The sequence below is a fragment of the Gymnoscopelus microlampas genome, assembly GCF_963454915.1.
Source record: "Gymnoscopelus microlampas genome assembly, chromosome: 13".
NCBI lineage: Eukaryota > Metazoa > Chordata > Actinopteri > Myctophiformes > Myctophidae > Gymnoscopelus > Gymnoscopelus microlampas.
Window position 1 is genome coordinate 22961392 of NC_139950.1, and position 16213 is coordinate 22977604.

General features: G+C 41.6%; 1 protein-coding gene across 1 annotated transcript in view; it reads left to right on the forward strand.

Annotated features, from left to right (window-relative positions):
* The window catches only part of anapc1 (anaphase promoting complex subunit 1), a 62682-nt gene that overhangs the window by 34919 nt on the left and 11550 nt on the right, over nucleotides 1–16213 (forward strand). The window contains exons 36-44 of the mRNA XM_084076908.1: nucleotides 800–934; nucleotides 1188–1270; nucleotides 3639–3717; nucleotides 3919–3993; nucleotides 4240–4301; nucleotides 5010–5154; nucleotides 5886–6079; nucleotides 11990–12076; nucleotides 12421–12538. Of these exons, the coding sequence (XP_083933034.1) occupies nucleotides 800–934; nucleotides 1188–1270; nucleotides 3639–3717; nucleotides 3919–3993; nucleotides 4240–4301; nucleotides 5010–5154; nucleotides 5886–6079; nucleotides 11990–12076; nucleotides 12421–12538 (978 nt within the window). The remainder of the gene's footprint in view (nucleotides 1–799; nucleotides 935–1187; nucleotides 1271–3638; nucleotides 3718–3918; nucleotides 3994–4239; nucleotides 4302–5009; nucleotides 5155–5885; nucleotides 6080–11989; nucleotides 12077–12420; nucleotides 12539–16213) is intronic.

Below are 16213 nucleotides of genomic sequence, written 5' to 3' on the forward strand. Positions count from 1 at the left end.
ATGCATACGGACATATCGCAATAGCCTGACACTGACAGGATCAGACAAATACACATACCCTTAGATTAACCCATTTAGACTGGGAACCCCTATATGTAACTTTACCTTTCAATCTGGGAATCCCTTTTGGGGTAGTTGTTGCTATGTACAGTATGTAGCAACATACATTTTTTGTAATTTTTTCAGAAAACTTAGGTCAGAAATATAAAAGGCGTTTTTAGAATCGGCCTCAGGTCTAAATGGGTTTACACACCGAGAACAACACACACACACACACAATTTTATGAATGTTTTACAAACTAAAACTCAGCACGAGACAAAAGACAAAGACAACACCTTGTAGGTAAATACTCCTTTAACAACAATAGCTTACCAGTACAAGCTGAAGATCAGAGGTTATGTTCATTCAATTAGTAAGCGCACATTTCATTCCTCAGAGGCATATCAATGGCTTAAAGGTGCACATGGTGCAAAGAAAGGCCCAGTGACACAAATCAGTTGGGGTTGAGTGAATGACATGAGTTCCTCTTTGTTTCCAGGAGAAAAGAATGATGTCGACCTGTCATAATACACGTAAAGGTCCTTTTTGTATTGGTCCACTGAGAAAGAGGAAGAAGAGATATTCTCACACTGCACCCCCCTCCCATCCCTCTGCTGAATTGATTGTTCTGTGTTCCTCTCCCTCTTTTCTCTACTCCTCCTCTACCATTTTTCGTTCGTTTTTTCGATCCTGTATGCTTGTCATCCTACTCCCTTCATGCTTTCTCTCTGCTCTCCATTCCTCCTTCCCTCCCTGTAGCATGGTAGTAACCTGATAGGTATGACAGACCTGAATGTTCCTGAGCAGCTTTATCAGTACATGGTCGGGGGACACCGCAGGACACAAGCCGGGGCCAACCGTGAGAAACACAAGTCCCCCAGCTACCAGATCAAGGTACACCAACATGTATAGACCGTATAAGTCCAACTACCACTATGGAATTAACAGAATACTGTACAAACACAACCACATGTAGTTCTCACTGTAGGTTGCATTTACTATCGGTAACCCATTACACGGCCAACCAAGAAGGATGCCCTCCCCCCTCACGCGCACACACGATATACCACCAACAATCAATCAGTAATTAAGAGGAAATGTTGCCCAGTTTTTCTGTGTGGTGATTATGTTATTCTACCTTTCCCAGGAAGGTGACACCATCAATGTTGACGTCACTTGTCCTGGAGCCACATTGGCCTTCGCTATGATCTACCTGAAGACCAACAACAGGTGAGGACACAACAAGACTCCCATGTGGACCTCTGACATCAGATGATAACATTATTCTATACATGAAATATTCAGATTGCATCGTCACTGCATTGTTAGCCTCGATCTCCAGGCTTAGTTTTGCTAAAAAATAAAAGCCTGGAGCAGCGCGTCGGTGTACCCGATATAGGAAGTGTTTCATTTCCCCAACCAACCAGAGTGCAGTGGGCGTCGCTCGTAATGTTGTGTTGACGGGGCGGGGGCTGACGGACAGATCGGTGAACCAATGGGATCACACGGCTGTTCTCGCCGGAGATGTTAAACACGCCCCTTTAGGTCAGAAAACAGGAGCGCTGATGCAGCCTACTGCATTGTTGACTAGTGTGGTGACGGTCTGCGTCTCCTTTGGACAAATACTTCATTATAAGTATAAAACCGCTTCACAAGAGCAATGTTGGTTTAACTAAGATGTTTTTAGTCTTTTTACATTTTCTGGTTAGTTGTGCAGTCTATCCATAGCGGTGTGAGCTGTGATTTGATTGGTGTTCTTTTGCAGGGACCCACTGTATAGACATAACTTGCATACATACAGACAGACAGACCCTGTTCGCCATGACTTGGCCTTGGCCATGTTGTAGAAAAAAAACGTTGCAATTTGTGCATGGTGAGATTTTAAATGTGCTGTAAGTTATATTTTTGAATAAAACAAAACATGTTTTTGTTCAAATGTTAAAGCTCTATATTCTGATAGTAATTGTTGCTACAATTGGCCCGTGTTCGGGGGATGGAAACCGGGCAGGGAGGGTGATCATTGTCACTGCTCGTAATCCTGGGGCAGCACCTGTCAGCAGGCAGTGTTGGGCGGGAGGAGTAGGGTGAAAGCTCTACGTCATACGTTGGGGCTCCTCACTGGTAGGTGAGTCACTAGGATACAACAGCAGTGACAACATAGAAAAATTTGTTTGGGGAGGAATCAATTGGCATAACGACTAAATTGGGGAGAAAAAGCTTATAATAATAATTGTTGCTATAGTGCTTGTTTGTAACAGGGGTCTCCCTGCCTTTCCAGCTCTTTAGTAAACAGAAAATAAATGTTTAGGTGGGTTGCCAATTTTATCAAATCAGGAGAGAAGAACCCTTTTATCAGCTCCAAATGTATGGTCCAATTCCAATTTTGTGTGCTTATTTCTTGGTTTCATCACATCCAATTTCACTTGTTTATCCTGTATCCAGTATAATTCCCTCTCCTGATGTGATGAAATGAAATCATAATGTATTTTCTGTTACTAACTAATATAACTATGATAACTATGGGAATTATTATTCTTTTACATCACTTAGTTACACCCTTAACAAAATCCGTTAATAAGAATATCACATCTCAGAAAGTACAAACTAAAATCATGATGACTCAAAAAGACACACTAAATTGAATTACAGAATCAAAATGGAAAAATGTGAACAAGATGAAATAAATTGACTACTAAGTAAAATAACGCTAGTTAATACAACCCTGAGAGATGATCAAATTTAAGGGATTGTGTGTAGGGATGGGTATCGTTAGGATTTTTATGGGTCCGGTTCCGGTTCTGCTTATCGGTTCCGGTTCCTAACGGTTCCCTATTTCGATTCCAAAATGGTAAAAAATAAGAGGTCAAATGTTGATTTAACAAAAGTAACTTGTTCTTTTAAGCCATAGTCAATTTAAGACATTTAATGAATAGAGTAACATCTTCTCCTTTATTCCAACAGTTGAGTCGCAGTCAAGTTAGACAGGTCCTGACAGATATTTTTTAGCGCGTCTAGGAAAAAAAAGGGGGAGAAAATAGGAAAAAAATAGCACGTCTAGGAACCGATATGCAGAACCGAAATTAGATTATTTGTATGGGTACCCGGTACCCACCATTTCTTATTCGGGTTCCTACCGAATTTCGGTACCCAACCCTAATTGTGTGTGTCCACGTGTGGCTATGACATTGAATTGACCTCAGTATAGTACATCACTACACAGACAGTTTTTTTTGTGGCTAAGACATGTGTATCCGTGTTATGCACAGGGGACTTCAACCTGCGCTGTAATGCACAGAGCCAGACAATTAGCTCCATCTTATTGAAGGTGCTTTACTACTGAGCATCCGAACAGAGCACAGCACACCACACTGTAACCTCGCTGTTTGTTCATCTCCAAGCACCAAATCACAAATTCTTCACACTTGAGCAAGCCCTAAACAGGTCCTTCTGGCATCCTTCAGAGCTTTGCTCTGATGTGCCGGTGGTCAAGAGAGTTGAGTCATCCCCCCCATATCCATCAGAGTCTGTCTTCCTAATGGGCAACCCATTATCGGTTTTATTAACACCTCCTTGTCACTTCCTGATTTCTGTCTTCCAGGTCGATTGCTGATTGGCTAAAAGCTCCAGACACCATGTTCCTGCTGGACTTCATCAAACCTGAGTTTCTGCTACTGAGGGTGTGTGTGTGTGTGAATGACCATTTTTCTCATGTCTACTTCTCTACCTTTTTCTAATCATCTAACAGCTCATTTGCACCTGCCCCTTTTCTCTTTCTTCATTCATCTCTCTCACTTTCACTTCATCACTCTTTTTTTGTCCATATCTCTCTTCCTTACTTTTTGTCTATCTCACTCTCTCTGTCCTCTCTCTCTCTCTAGACTCTAGCTAGGTGTATCATTATGTGGGATGAGATCCTGCCAAATGCTGAGTGGGTCAGCAGTAATGTTCCCCAGGTAATAACGTGCGCGCGCGCACACACACACACACACACACACACACACACACACACACACACACACACACACACACACACACACACACACACACACACACACACACACACACACACACATACAGTATATATACATACACCTCAGCTTCATTCCACAGGACAGCCACTGTATCCTCCTAATAAATCATGTGTTCGTCTACTGAAGTTTTAATAATCATACAGTTTTGTTGACCTCATTGCTGTCTAGATCATCTTAGAGAACATTGGCAACACCGTGGTTTCAGAGGATCTCAACATGGAGACACTGGCGTGAGTACTGAAGACAAAGGCTGGAATGTATTATCCCATTTACATATCAGGGAACAGCCCTAGTATCGAATGCTCTTATAACACTGTTAGAATAATAATACTGTAAATTGATTCAGTTTTGGAGAACAAGGAAATATTTTCAATCCCCCCAAAAAGTGTGCGTTTTTATTTACAGCTTGATCAAAGCTGTAAATAAAACGGCCATTTAAAAAGTTAATTTCGAAAGAACAAAAGGAAAGTTCTGGGTAAAAGAATAGTTTATGTACTGTTGAGATCAATCAATCAATCTGGTGCTCTTTGAGGATGATTGAATATAGACTAATAAAAAGCTGTGTCTGTCAAACTGTCCAAAATCAGGGTATAGGTTAATACCCTGAAACACGTCGGTGTCTCTCTGCTTGAATAAAGGATTTTTGACTAGTGACTCAGATGCCCTTTTCTGTCTTCCATTTCACATGGAGAGTTTAGATAGTTACAGCTTTTTATTAGTTAATTTCAATTTCAATGACATTTAAATATCAAGGGTTAAATCAGTCAGCTGTATTGCTCTGTGCCTCTCCTTTCCCATATTGGTACTACGTTTTACCATGTTTTCAACGCTCAGTGTGTGTTCTATTTTCCACATACTTTTGTGGAAACATAACCAAAAGAATGTTCTGCAAATGGAGAGAAATGCGATCTGACACTTAATCCTGTTCCTGTCATCAGCCAAGCCCATGACTACATCATCGCCGGGGCCTGTATGGCTGTGGGCTTCCGCTTTGCTGGTTCCGCGAACTCTGATGCCTTCGAATGCCTCTACAAGTTCGCCAGAAGCTTTATGAAGTGTCTGACCTCTGCACCTGCCACTGTGGTCAGTATCCTTTATGACCTGCAGATGTGTCTGTATGCGCATGGTTTGTTTAGCAGCCGTCTTGGTATAGTTTGTCTGTCTTTCTCTCGCTGGCTTTCAACAGGCGATAATGTTCATCACGTACACACAGCCTTACTTAATCATCGAGAGGAGAAAATAGCATTTGATTAACATTGCTGTCAGTGAAGAGCTGCTCTGGCAAACAAAACTATAGTGTCATCCCGACCGTTCACAGCCATCCTCTGAACATCAAAGGTCGCTGTTGAACATGGATGAACTCCTGTGCCATTAATCATCCATAGGAGCAATATTTAACAGTCAAGTTTTCGTCCATGTTTGACATGCAGTGAGTTCCATCCAAAGCGAGCGAGGTCACTCATTACGATGACAGTTCAAGACACAGTGGCACTTTAGCTTGTACTGATTGGTCAGCTGCTTTATCAGCCAGCTTAGCATCCTCTCTGTCCATTGGTCAACCCCTCATCCAGGATAAATAAAGGCAGGGTCTGATAAAGTATGCAATGTTTTTGCCAGTCTTACTCCTTCAGTCTGGTGATTACACCTTTCTGTCTGGTAGCATTTATTCTCCCTATTTTATTGCTTTATTATTTTATTACCTTCTCACTTCATATTTAAATGCATCGTATTGCATGCTTAATGCTTGAAATGTGCTCCATACGGTCTAAATAAAGTTTGATTTAATTTGTCTGTATTAAACGTGTCTCTCTTAGACTGGTCATTACAACCTGCAGACGTGTCTGTCCATGGTGCTGTTGTCCCTGTCAATGGTGATGTCGGGGTCAGGGAACCTCAAGGTTCTGCAGCTCTGTCGCTTCCTTCACAAACGGACCAGCGGGGAGATGAACTATGGCTTCCACATGGCTCATCACATGGCCCTGGGCCTCCTGTTCCTGGGGGGAGGGAGGTGAGACAACCAACAACACCCACATACGCTATATACTGTACACCCATAGGCCACACACACACACACACACACACACACACACACACACACACACACACACACACACACACACACACACACACACACACACACACACACACACACACACACACACCACTGTATGGTTTAGGCCTTGGTTCTGCAGTGCATAGGAGTGAAGTGTGAAACAGCCACAGTTATACACACAGGTGTAGTACAAGCATAATATACATAATAAACAGGATATCATTTAAAGCAAGCACAACACTCATATTTTTCAATGAGAACATACTAAGGCCTCCATCATGATGTAGACTCCAGGTGAAAGCATGGACCCCTTAAAGGAGGAGTTCACCCAAAAAAGGACTTATTTTCTATCAATTGCACACCCTATGAAGCCTTGAATCCATGGATTTATTTTTGTTTTTGTGGCATTCCTAAGCTAATAATTTGATTCCTGTCTCCTACCGGCTAATGTATCCGGTAGGAGACACAAAGTAGATTATTTGTGTCTCCTACCAGAAATACACACGGTAATCAAAGTATTGTCTTAGGAATGCCACAAAAACAAAAATAAATCCATGAAATCAAGGCTTCATGGGGTGTGTAATTGATAGAAAATAAGTCATTTTTTGGGTGAACTCCTCCTTTAATTGAGTTCACCTATTAACCCTCTTTAGTCATGGGAGGACGTAGATGAAAGGGAGGAGACGAGTTAATGAGGGGCTTTTAGGCATGGATTGAGTGCACTCTGTGTATATGAAGTTCACTCCCATAGGAGACGTACGCCTACTTAAATATAGGTCACACTCTTTCCTAGGAGGGGGTAACATGAAAATGAGCTGATGACACATAGTAAATGAATGTGATGCGCAGGACCTCAAACATAAACGGGTACGATTGAGGTCATACACACTCACATAATGCTGACCTGAGCAATTATCCCCGACAGGAGGGAGGTGAAATGTAAGCATTATGATGCACACACACACACACACACACACACACACACACACACACACACACACACACACACAAAGCTAATTGTGGCCCGTAACATGGCATTGTGACTGTCACCCTTTGATGGAAGCAGAAAAGAAAGAGAGGATTACACACATGCATGCTCGTGAATTACACATTTGCGAAGGGATTTGCAATAGAGGGGGGCATGAACAAAAATGCATTGTTTTATATTTTATACTTACAGTATCTACTGTATGAAAAAAAGCAGTGGAGGTGTGCACAGGCCCAAAAAGTTGGAACCTTTCCGGAAGGACCTGAGGATAATTTGACCCGGTCCGAAACGGACCTTAATGGGAGGGACAGCAAGTGCATTTTCCGACTGGAGGCACCAGCAGCTGCCGGTGGCTGTGAGATAAACTATGCCTAAACCTAACCCTAACCTCTGTAAAGCTATGCCTAAACCTAACCCTAACCTCTGTAAAGCTATGCCTAAACCTAACCCTAACCTTAGTAAAAACCTTGCCTAAACCTATCCTCAGTAAAACCATGCCTAACCCTAACCTCAGTAAAACCATGCCTAAACCTAACCTAATTAAAACTATGCTATATAGCCAGCTTGCAGCTGCCGGCAGTGCCTTGGCAGCTACCGCTGCCGGCAAGTACACTCGCTCCTTCTGCTTGATGGGTCTAGACTGGTTACTGGACCCGATGCACAGGCTACATTATACAGGTATAATAATATTTTCAGCAAGGCTTTGTAAAACAATGCTCATTTCCCCATTGAGACGATCCCCATCTCTGACTGTCACCCCCACCTCTACTACAGCAGAGGGGAGGCCTCAGTCACAGACAGAGCACAGACAGTCTTGGCTGCATTAAATCTGAGGAGTGAGCAGGGATGTTTTTTGGTCGCTTCATGTGACACCACGGCTTGGGGGTAATATTTTTTCACGTGTGCGGCCAAGCGCTCAGGTATGGCACGGTACGGATCTCCGCGTGTGCATGCTAGAACCTTAACTCTATGGCTAGAACGCGTCCACCTACCTCGATTCATGAGCCACAGCCAACTTGAGCCAAGTACCTAAATGGCTGCTTTGCATAACAGGTTTACAATTCAGTGTGTAAATGCATCCTCACTCCTCACATAGGCAACACGGTAAGCAACACAGCCGCTGCTGCCAGTATCCTATCTGCACGCAGCAATGCCTCAGCCACCTTCGAAGAAGAGAAAGATACTCGTTCAAAGCAAACTTTTGGTTTCAGCTCCTATAATTCAAGGCATTCCTTGAATTAGTTTTATTAATATAAAAAGACTAGAACTAAGCTAAAAACTAAGCTAAAAAACATTTCCAATAAAAACATGTTTCCTACTTTGAGGTAAAATAAAATGCGTGCGATGTGCGTGTGCCGTGCGTTTTTTTCATTGTTCCGTCATTTAAATAGCTTTCCGCCGCCCAAAAAATCACCAATACACCCCTGGGAGTGAGTACCGTCCCCGCTGATGATGAACATAAGTACAATGCATAAGTCTAATTTTAAAACCAAAGATAAAGTTTTATAATTAAGCAGAACTGGTCCATATGGGTAAATCCATTTCAGATTCACTTGCCAGAGAGCTGCAGCAATTACAATAGTTCTCTCTCTCTGTCTGTCTGTCTGTCTGTCTGTCTGTCTGTCTGTGGGCTTGCAAGCGCACGTCATAGGTGCTTGGGATATGTGTAGCATGTTGGTGGTAATCAGAAGGCTTTAACTGAAACCCGCCATCTCTCCCGTGCACTTACACAGGCATCGCCATCTGTTGCAGTCTCTCTGACCTTACCCTAATAGACAATAGCGACCCTAATTGGTCTTTAATTCAAAATTTAAAAGAGACACATTTTTAGGGCTTTCACTTTTTTTATTAAAATGTTTTATCCCACGATATTTTAATCCTTTTTCACCCGGTGCCAATTTTCTAAGTGATCCTGGGCGCTACACTACCCCGACAGCCTAGGGATCCCAGGGCCGAGCTCATGCCTCCTTCAATGCATGAGAGCCAACTGACCTTCTTGTCACCTCACAGGGGGGAGTTTCCCCGGTAGGACGTAGCGCATGGAAGGAACACATTATTCCAACCAGTTCCCTTCCCCTCCATCAGGCTGTCACGGGGGAGGCGATATAGCGAACAGCATTACTACATGTTTTTGTGAGGGTATTAACTACCCTAGGAGACACGGGGAGAACATGCACACTCCACACAGAGTAGGCCCTTTCGCCAACCCCACCCAGGGTATGGGCGCTGATGACACGGAGGAGAAGACACCGCTTTTCTTTTTTTATATCAAAGCAGGACTTGGAACTGCTATTTTTGAAAGAAGACACATGAATTATGTAGATGTACAGTGTACACACACACCAGGTTTATATAAACAAGACAATGAGCCTCCTCACTCATTATGTGTTCCAAATATCAACCCACCTCAACCAATTTTTCACCTCAGCCTTTTCATTTTTCTCTGGTCAGGACTATTTGTAGTCAAATGTAAAGCCAGTGAGGTTATTTAGAGAGGGGTTTGTTGTGGTTACAGGAGCAGGCTCCTGGCATCTCTTTCTTTGGTTCTTTCATTCATCTGTTTTATCAGTCACATGCTCTGGTTTTTAACCGGTTTCATTCATTTTCTATGTATTTTTCACATGCTCTTGTATCTCTTGTCTTTCTCATTCATTTCATTTTTTAAACTACTACCTGATAACGTCTCATTGGTTTTGCTTGACTTGTCTATGTCTGAATCTGTCTCTTTCATTCATCAGCCTTGCTGTCTCTGTCGCTTGGTTTCTGTTCTGGAGTTTCTGTTCCCATTCAAGGTGCTTTTTCAGCAGAAGTCTGAAGTGAAAGTTACACTTTTTTTACCAGCTTGTGAAGCAAGCTGGTCTATATTCAGTTGCTGCGCTAGTCGTGACTTTTTATCCTCATTGGCTGTCCTTTAAGGCAATGGGGTGTCTGCAATGCCTTCCCATACTCTGAACAGGCGTAAGAGCTCCGGTCACAGAATTCAGCGGAACACTTGCTAATTTACCGTCGCCAATTACAGTAGACAAAGACACGTTACTCTTCACCCTCTGGCAAGCATAGGGAAAAGAACTAAAGAATAGCGGACAAAAAGTAAATAACAACTACTATGCTTCTAATATAAACTGCAGTATTACACAGTACACTGTTTCAGAGACACAGTTTATTAATCTATTAATTCTTATCTAATATAATCCTGACCTGAGTGCCTCGTTGCAGCTGCAGAGTTTCTAATGATCTAATAATTTAACAATTTTGGTTCTTGGTCCGGAAGTTTTAAAAAGTAAACTATATGTGAAAGGAACCTTAATTTAACCGTAGTTTAATATTTCGTTTTTTTTTTTGGTAATATTTAGTAAGATGCAAGAGTCATGACAGTACTTTTCAAGGGTTAAATAGCTTGGCACAAGCTGGTATAATATGACTTTGTCATTCTTGTTTTTTTCCTTAAAAGCTGTTACACAGAAGTACAGAGATAAAGAAAGATATATCAATGGTATAGACTAACTTAACAGTAAAATCCATTATCCATTTGTACAAATGTAACCAAATTGAACTGTAAGCAAGGCAAGTTTATTTGGCTTGCACATTTCAACAATAATGCTTTACATAAAACATTAAGCAAAGGAAAAACATTTGTGATTCAAAAGGGTTTATTTGTCACTCACTGTACAAGCAGGGAAATGTTGGTGTGGCATGCTCTGCAAAACATTTGTGATTCAAAAGAGTTTATTTGTCACTCACTGTACAAGCAGGGAAATGTTGGTGTGGCATGCTCTGCAGACTGTGCTAACATAAATATAAATCAAGATGAAACACATGGATATAAAAGAGGGGCACAGTAATTTTCCTGGTTATCTCTATTGTTCACAATCTCTAGAGAATTCATTTTATGAGAACACAGTTGACCCCTCAACTCAGTTGACCTAACAAGTAACCCTTCCCTCTCCATAAAAGCCCTTAACTTATGACCCAGCAATTATAATTAGTTGAAGTAGTTAGTTGGAGACACTTAAGAGCTGACTGTTATGTTTAAGTGGGTCTTTTGTGAGCTTGCATGCACACCTGCACTGTAAAATCTTGAGTGTTCATTTTACTCTTGAGGGTGTATAAATGTAACCAAATTGACCTTTAAGGGCCCCTGAACACCTGCCCCTGAGTTAAACGAACACTCAGGATTTTACTGTGTGCTTTTAAAAATGGGGTAAGCTATTGTTTAACCCATTAAAACCGGGAAAGTGTCATTTTCTATTCGTATATAGCCTCAATTTACAACCCGGATGCTGGCACGTTGATTCCACTTTGAGGTTGGGGTGATGTGGTATGGAGTTAGGGATTGACTATTGCAAATGAAAGCTCCATATTAAATATAGTACTAACCACTTAAGACAGATTTATACTTTGGCTAACAAAATGTGAAGAAGTTTAAACAATTTAGAATAGTCTTATTTATTTATTTTAATGTTAGAATAATTGAACATTTTGGGAGAATGTCACCTATAATGATGACAAATAAGGGCACCAGGGTAAAAGTGGTTGAAGGGCCACCACAGGCAATGATCCTATATAAAAAACATCTTGTGGGGACGGTTTGTGACCCTTTAGTCATTATGTACTGTATTGTATACTGTGTTGTTGTATTATGCCACAAATGTTTCATGCCCCATAAACTACTTGAAACTGGATTTTCAGGCTGTGAAAAATCTTGGTGTGAAGCTCACTCAGCAGCCTGAACATCTATAATTCAAATGTGCTTGTTCATTTCTGTGTAGTACTACTGTATGTGAGGGTACATTCCCCAGTGCACATCCCTGTATTGACTGTTACCTCTGTCTACTTTGTACCTTTTTTCTTTTTACTATGTTGTTGTTTTGTGTCAGGTATACTTTGAGCACTTCCAACTCATCCATTGCTGCCCTGCTGTGTGCCCTCTACCCCCACTTTCCTGTTCATAGCACTGACAACCGGTAAGACACACATGCACACACACGCACACACACACAGTATGGACAATCACTTCTACTCATTCAGCAGTCACATTCAGACACAAAATATAAAGTTGATCCTTTGACAATAATATATTACTTTTAGATAAAGTACTATTTATTAAGGTAATACTATATACTGTATACTCTATGCTACCATGGTGGTCTCTCATGTACCTTTGCTGACCTGGAATTTAATTTCCCACACATGTGCCTCTGCTGCAGTGCTCTTCCTTTTACTACTACTACTACTGCTACTGATGTAGTAGTACTTCATAGTATTTTCTATCGAGGTCAAAGTGTGAATGTCACTACTGTTCCCACAGCTATCACCTCCAGGCCCTGCGTCACCTGGTGGTGTTGGCTGCTGAGCCTCGTCTGCTGGTTCCGGTGGATGTGGATAGCCTCAAACCCTGCTACGCCCTCTTAGATGTCACCTATAAGGTAATGTGGTACCTCTTATAATGCATTACGGGTGGTTCTCAAGACTACGGTTTAGAACCAATGCTTTATGATTTGATCTTATTTGAAATAATAAGAGGTCTATTACTGTAGGTACAGTAGTTTCCTTAAAAAGACATGGAGATGTGGGGCGATGATAACCGAGTGGTTAAGGCACGTACCATAGGCTCTGATGCCTGACAGCGAGTCCTGGGTTCGATTCCCAAGCCTGGCGGACCCTTGCTGCATGTCACTCCCCTACTCTCTCTCCCTGCTTACTGTCTCTGTACAGTGTACACTGTATAACTATCAATAAAGGCAGAAATATGCCCCAAAATATCAAAAAGAAGTACTCGGAGATGTAGAGGCAGATTGACAGTAGCATGATCGTTATGAATCGAAGTTAATGCCCACAAGATCATCAAATATGCTCTATCTTCAGTCAAAAGCTCCTGGAAACATAAGTTACTTTGTCGAGTGTTGTTGAACTTTGGTAGAAATTTTTGTCAGGTTTATATTTAACAACGCCGGTTTGCAGGTGTAAAGAAGTGGGTGATTTTTTTTTTAGCATGCTCCATCACTTTGTAGTATTCTGTGAGAAGAGAGAGGGTAGAGCTAGAGTGAGAGCAGACGGGAAAGAGATAGAAACAGGTCAATTGGGTTTTATAGCTACCTTTGCATGACATACTGTAAATCCAAATAATATTGTTGAGCAACTTTATCTGTTGCTTCGAGCCATGGTACGTTTTCCTCACCTACAACACGAGCTTGTAGATCTGCTAGTTTGGGGCGGGGGGATTTGACAATATTATGACGTGCCCAAAATAAGGTTGCCAGATGGAAAGTGGCTTTTAATGATTGCGGCGCTAAAGGGTTCTGCTGATTTCACAATAGCGAGTAGTACTAGTCTGTCACCATGGAAGTATGTCTATGTAAATGCAGTGCAGTGTTTGGCTTTTGTCCATGTTTGGACAATGATGGATTACGCTGATGAAACCATACATGTGTGTGTGAAAAAGCACTGGTCATATCCTTTAAATGCCACATTTGGTTATACCATTTGTTGACCTTCCTGTCTCCTCTAATGTAAATGAGGAATCTTTGAGCCATGTCATTTCTGTCTCCGCCATCACTTCTCTCTCTCGCTCTGTGTGTGTCTCCTGATATGTTTCTCTGGATCCTCTTTCTCTGTCCCTCCCTCTATCTCTGCGTCACAGATGTTCCTGTCAACCCTAACCCATAGCTGTCACTTCCTCATGATAAGCTCTTTCATACACACATACATACAGTTCATGCATACACATATACGTACACTCAAATAGATGCATGTGTGTATACATAAGATAAGGACACAGGATCAGTAAAACTAAAGAGCCATTCAAAATAAAGATCAATTAAAATAGTTAAGCTTATAGGCTCTGACTCAAGACTGGGTCTCTTAATGAATGGCTTAACATATTTACAGTCAATACATATAAGTCAGAATGTACAATTTATCACCTATAGATTGTGCACACTGCACACACATGCAGTACATATAGCCTAGTGTATATGGTGTATGTCCGATATATAGGTTTACATGCACACACACACACACACACACACACACAACATTTGAGTACTTTTTCCACCACGAACGGTCAAACTCCGGTCTGATCAACGCAACAGATATTTATATTTTGATAGTGTGCTGTCATGCTTGTTTGAGCACAGGTAGAGAGCTTACACTTGCTCTGTGCTGCATCCGACAACACAGCACCAACCATGAGTACTCTGACAACAACTACAACGGGTTTTGCATAACTGGGTGGGGCATGAATTTCCAACTTGCAGCGCTCCCGGTACCCGGGGGTGAGTTGTGCCAAGTAGGAGTTTAGAATTGTGTTGTGATGAATACATGATTTAAAACACGATTTAAACCTTCCATTTTATATTTTACATTCACTTGCCATTATTGGAGTTTTCTAATACCAGAAATGAGAATAATGTGATAGCTTTTCTTTGTCTACAAAAGCACTCGCTTTTGGGAACGTGGGAGTGATAGATTACATCATTTTCTATGAATAATTCTTACATGCTCTCCATCCTTTATCTAAACCGCAAACAGCACGTTATACTGTATGTTCCTTATTTGTGCCAAATGTTCTAAGATACTATCAGCCCTGTCTGTCTGAAGCACTCCACTTATTTCAAACATTAATGAGGTATTTCTGCCCCGCTGTCAGTGGTTTCTGCCCAGTTTGTTATAAAGCCAGCCATTGTTGTTGTGATATCCGACTCACTGCTGTTATACAGTATCTTCCTTGTGCAGTAAATAACCTCTCAATTGTACGAGTTGTACAAATATAGCGGTTTTACAAAGTTTTTCTGCCTTTTTGTGTTTCTGAAAATATCCTTCACTTTCCATTTAATTGAGTCTATGCAGCAATACGCGCGTGCACACACACTCCCCATGCTTCTCTCTCCCTTGGACATCATTCATTTGATATGTCTGGTATGGGTTGCTTAATGGGGAGTGTACTGTTGTTTGCCTTGCTGCATACCAAATGTTCCCATGTCAGACAATACACACACACACACACACACACACACACACACACACACACACACACACACACACACACACACACACACACACACACACACACACACACACACACACACACACACACACACACACACACACACAGTCCCTGACTCCCTACAGTTGAAGGACAGCTGTAGGTTAGGCAAACTGGAGGCTGCTTTATGTTCTTTGGGAACACCTCATTTCCAGCCATCATTTCAATTACTGTTCACAGCAGAACACTGAGCCTGCACTGTGGACATCAATCACTTATCAATGTCACTCCCTGTGTGTGGCGCTCACACACAATTACATAGGCCTCTAAGGGCAGTAAATGTTCATATTTATGTTGTATGTACAGTATTTATGTTGAGGCAAACCGAGTCAGAGACATTACAGGATAGAAGTTTAATACATGAGCACATGGGAGAAGTACATTCAGGATGGTGGTAAAGTAGTCCTCTGAGTAAAGCAGGGAGAAAAGCACAGCTACAGGTATATACAAAGATAAGAGAGGAACTTGCATGTGTCACTGGACCAAGCTGTTCCTAAAACAATAAATACCAGTACCTGTGCCATTATACCATGGCACCTTGACTCTGATATTCAAATGGTCACAACATACAAGGCCAAAGTTGAACAACATAACAGTATAAGGTATAATCTTACCATAAATCTTCCACACAGCACAATTGATTGGTTCGGAAGTCACACACAGCAGCAGAACTGGTACAGCTGGTGCTAATGGACTAAAAAGGTTTGCCTAATGAAAAGGTACAACCCACCTCAAGAACACTGGCTTTTATTACATTTTATTTAGCCGACAATGTTCGAATCCAGGTATGTTGTTATTAGCACACATAGCTTAGTTAGCTCAAACAGCTTAAACATCAACTTCTCATGGCTGTGGGAGAGAGTAAATATTATGTGCTTTGACCTATGAAGCAAATCCTATTCCTGGAAATACATCATAAAATATTACAACACATCATACAATGATTACAACAGATTAAGGAGAAAGTCCCCTTTTCCTGCCAGTTCCATAGCCCCAAAAGTCGGGCTGACCTGTAAGCCGCATCCTGTCATCCATCTCTCTCCCAGAGAAGCGCTTG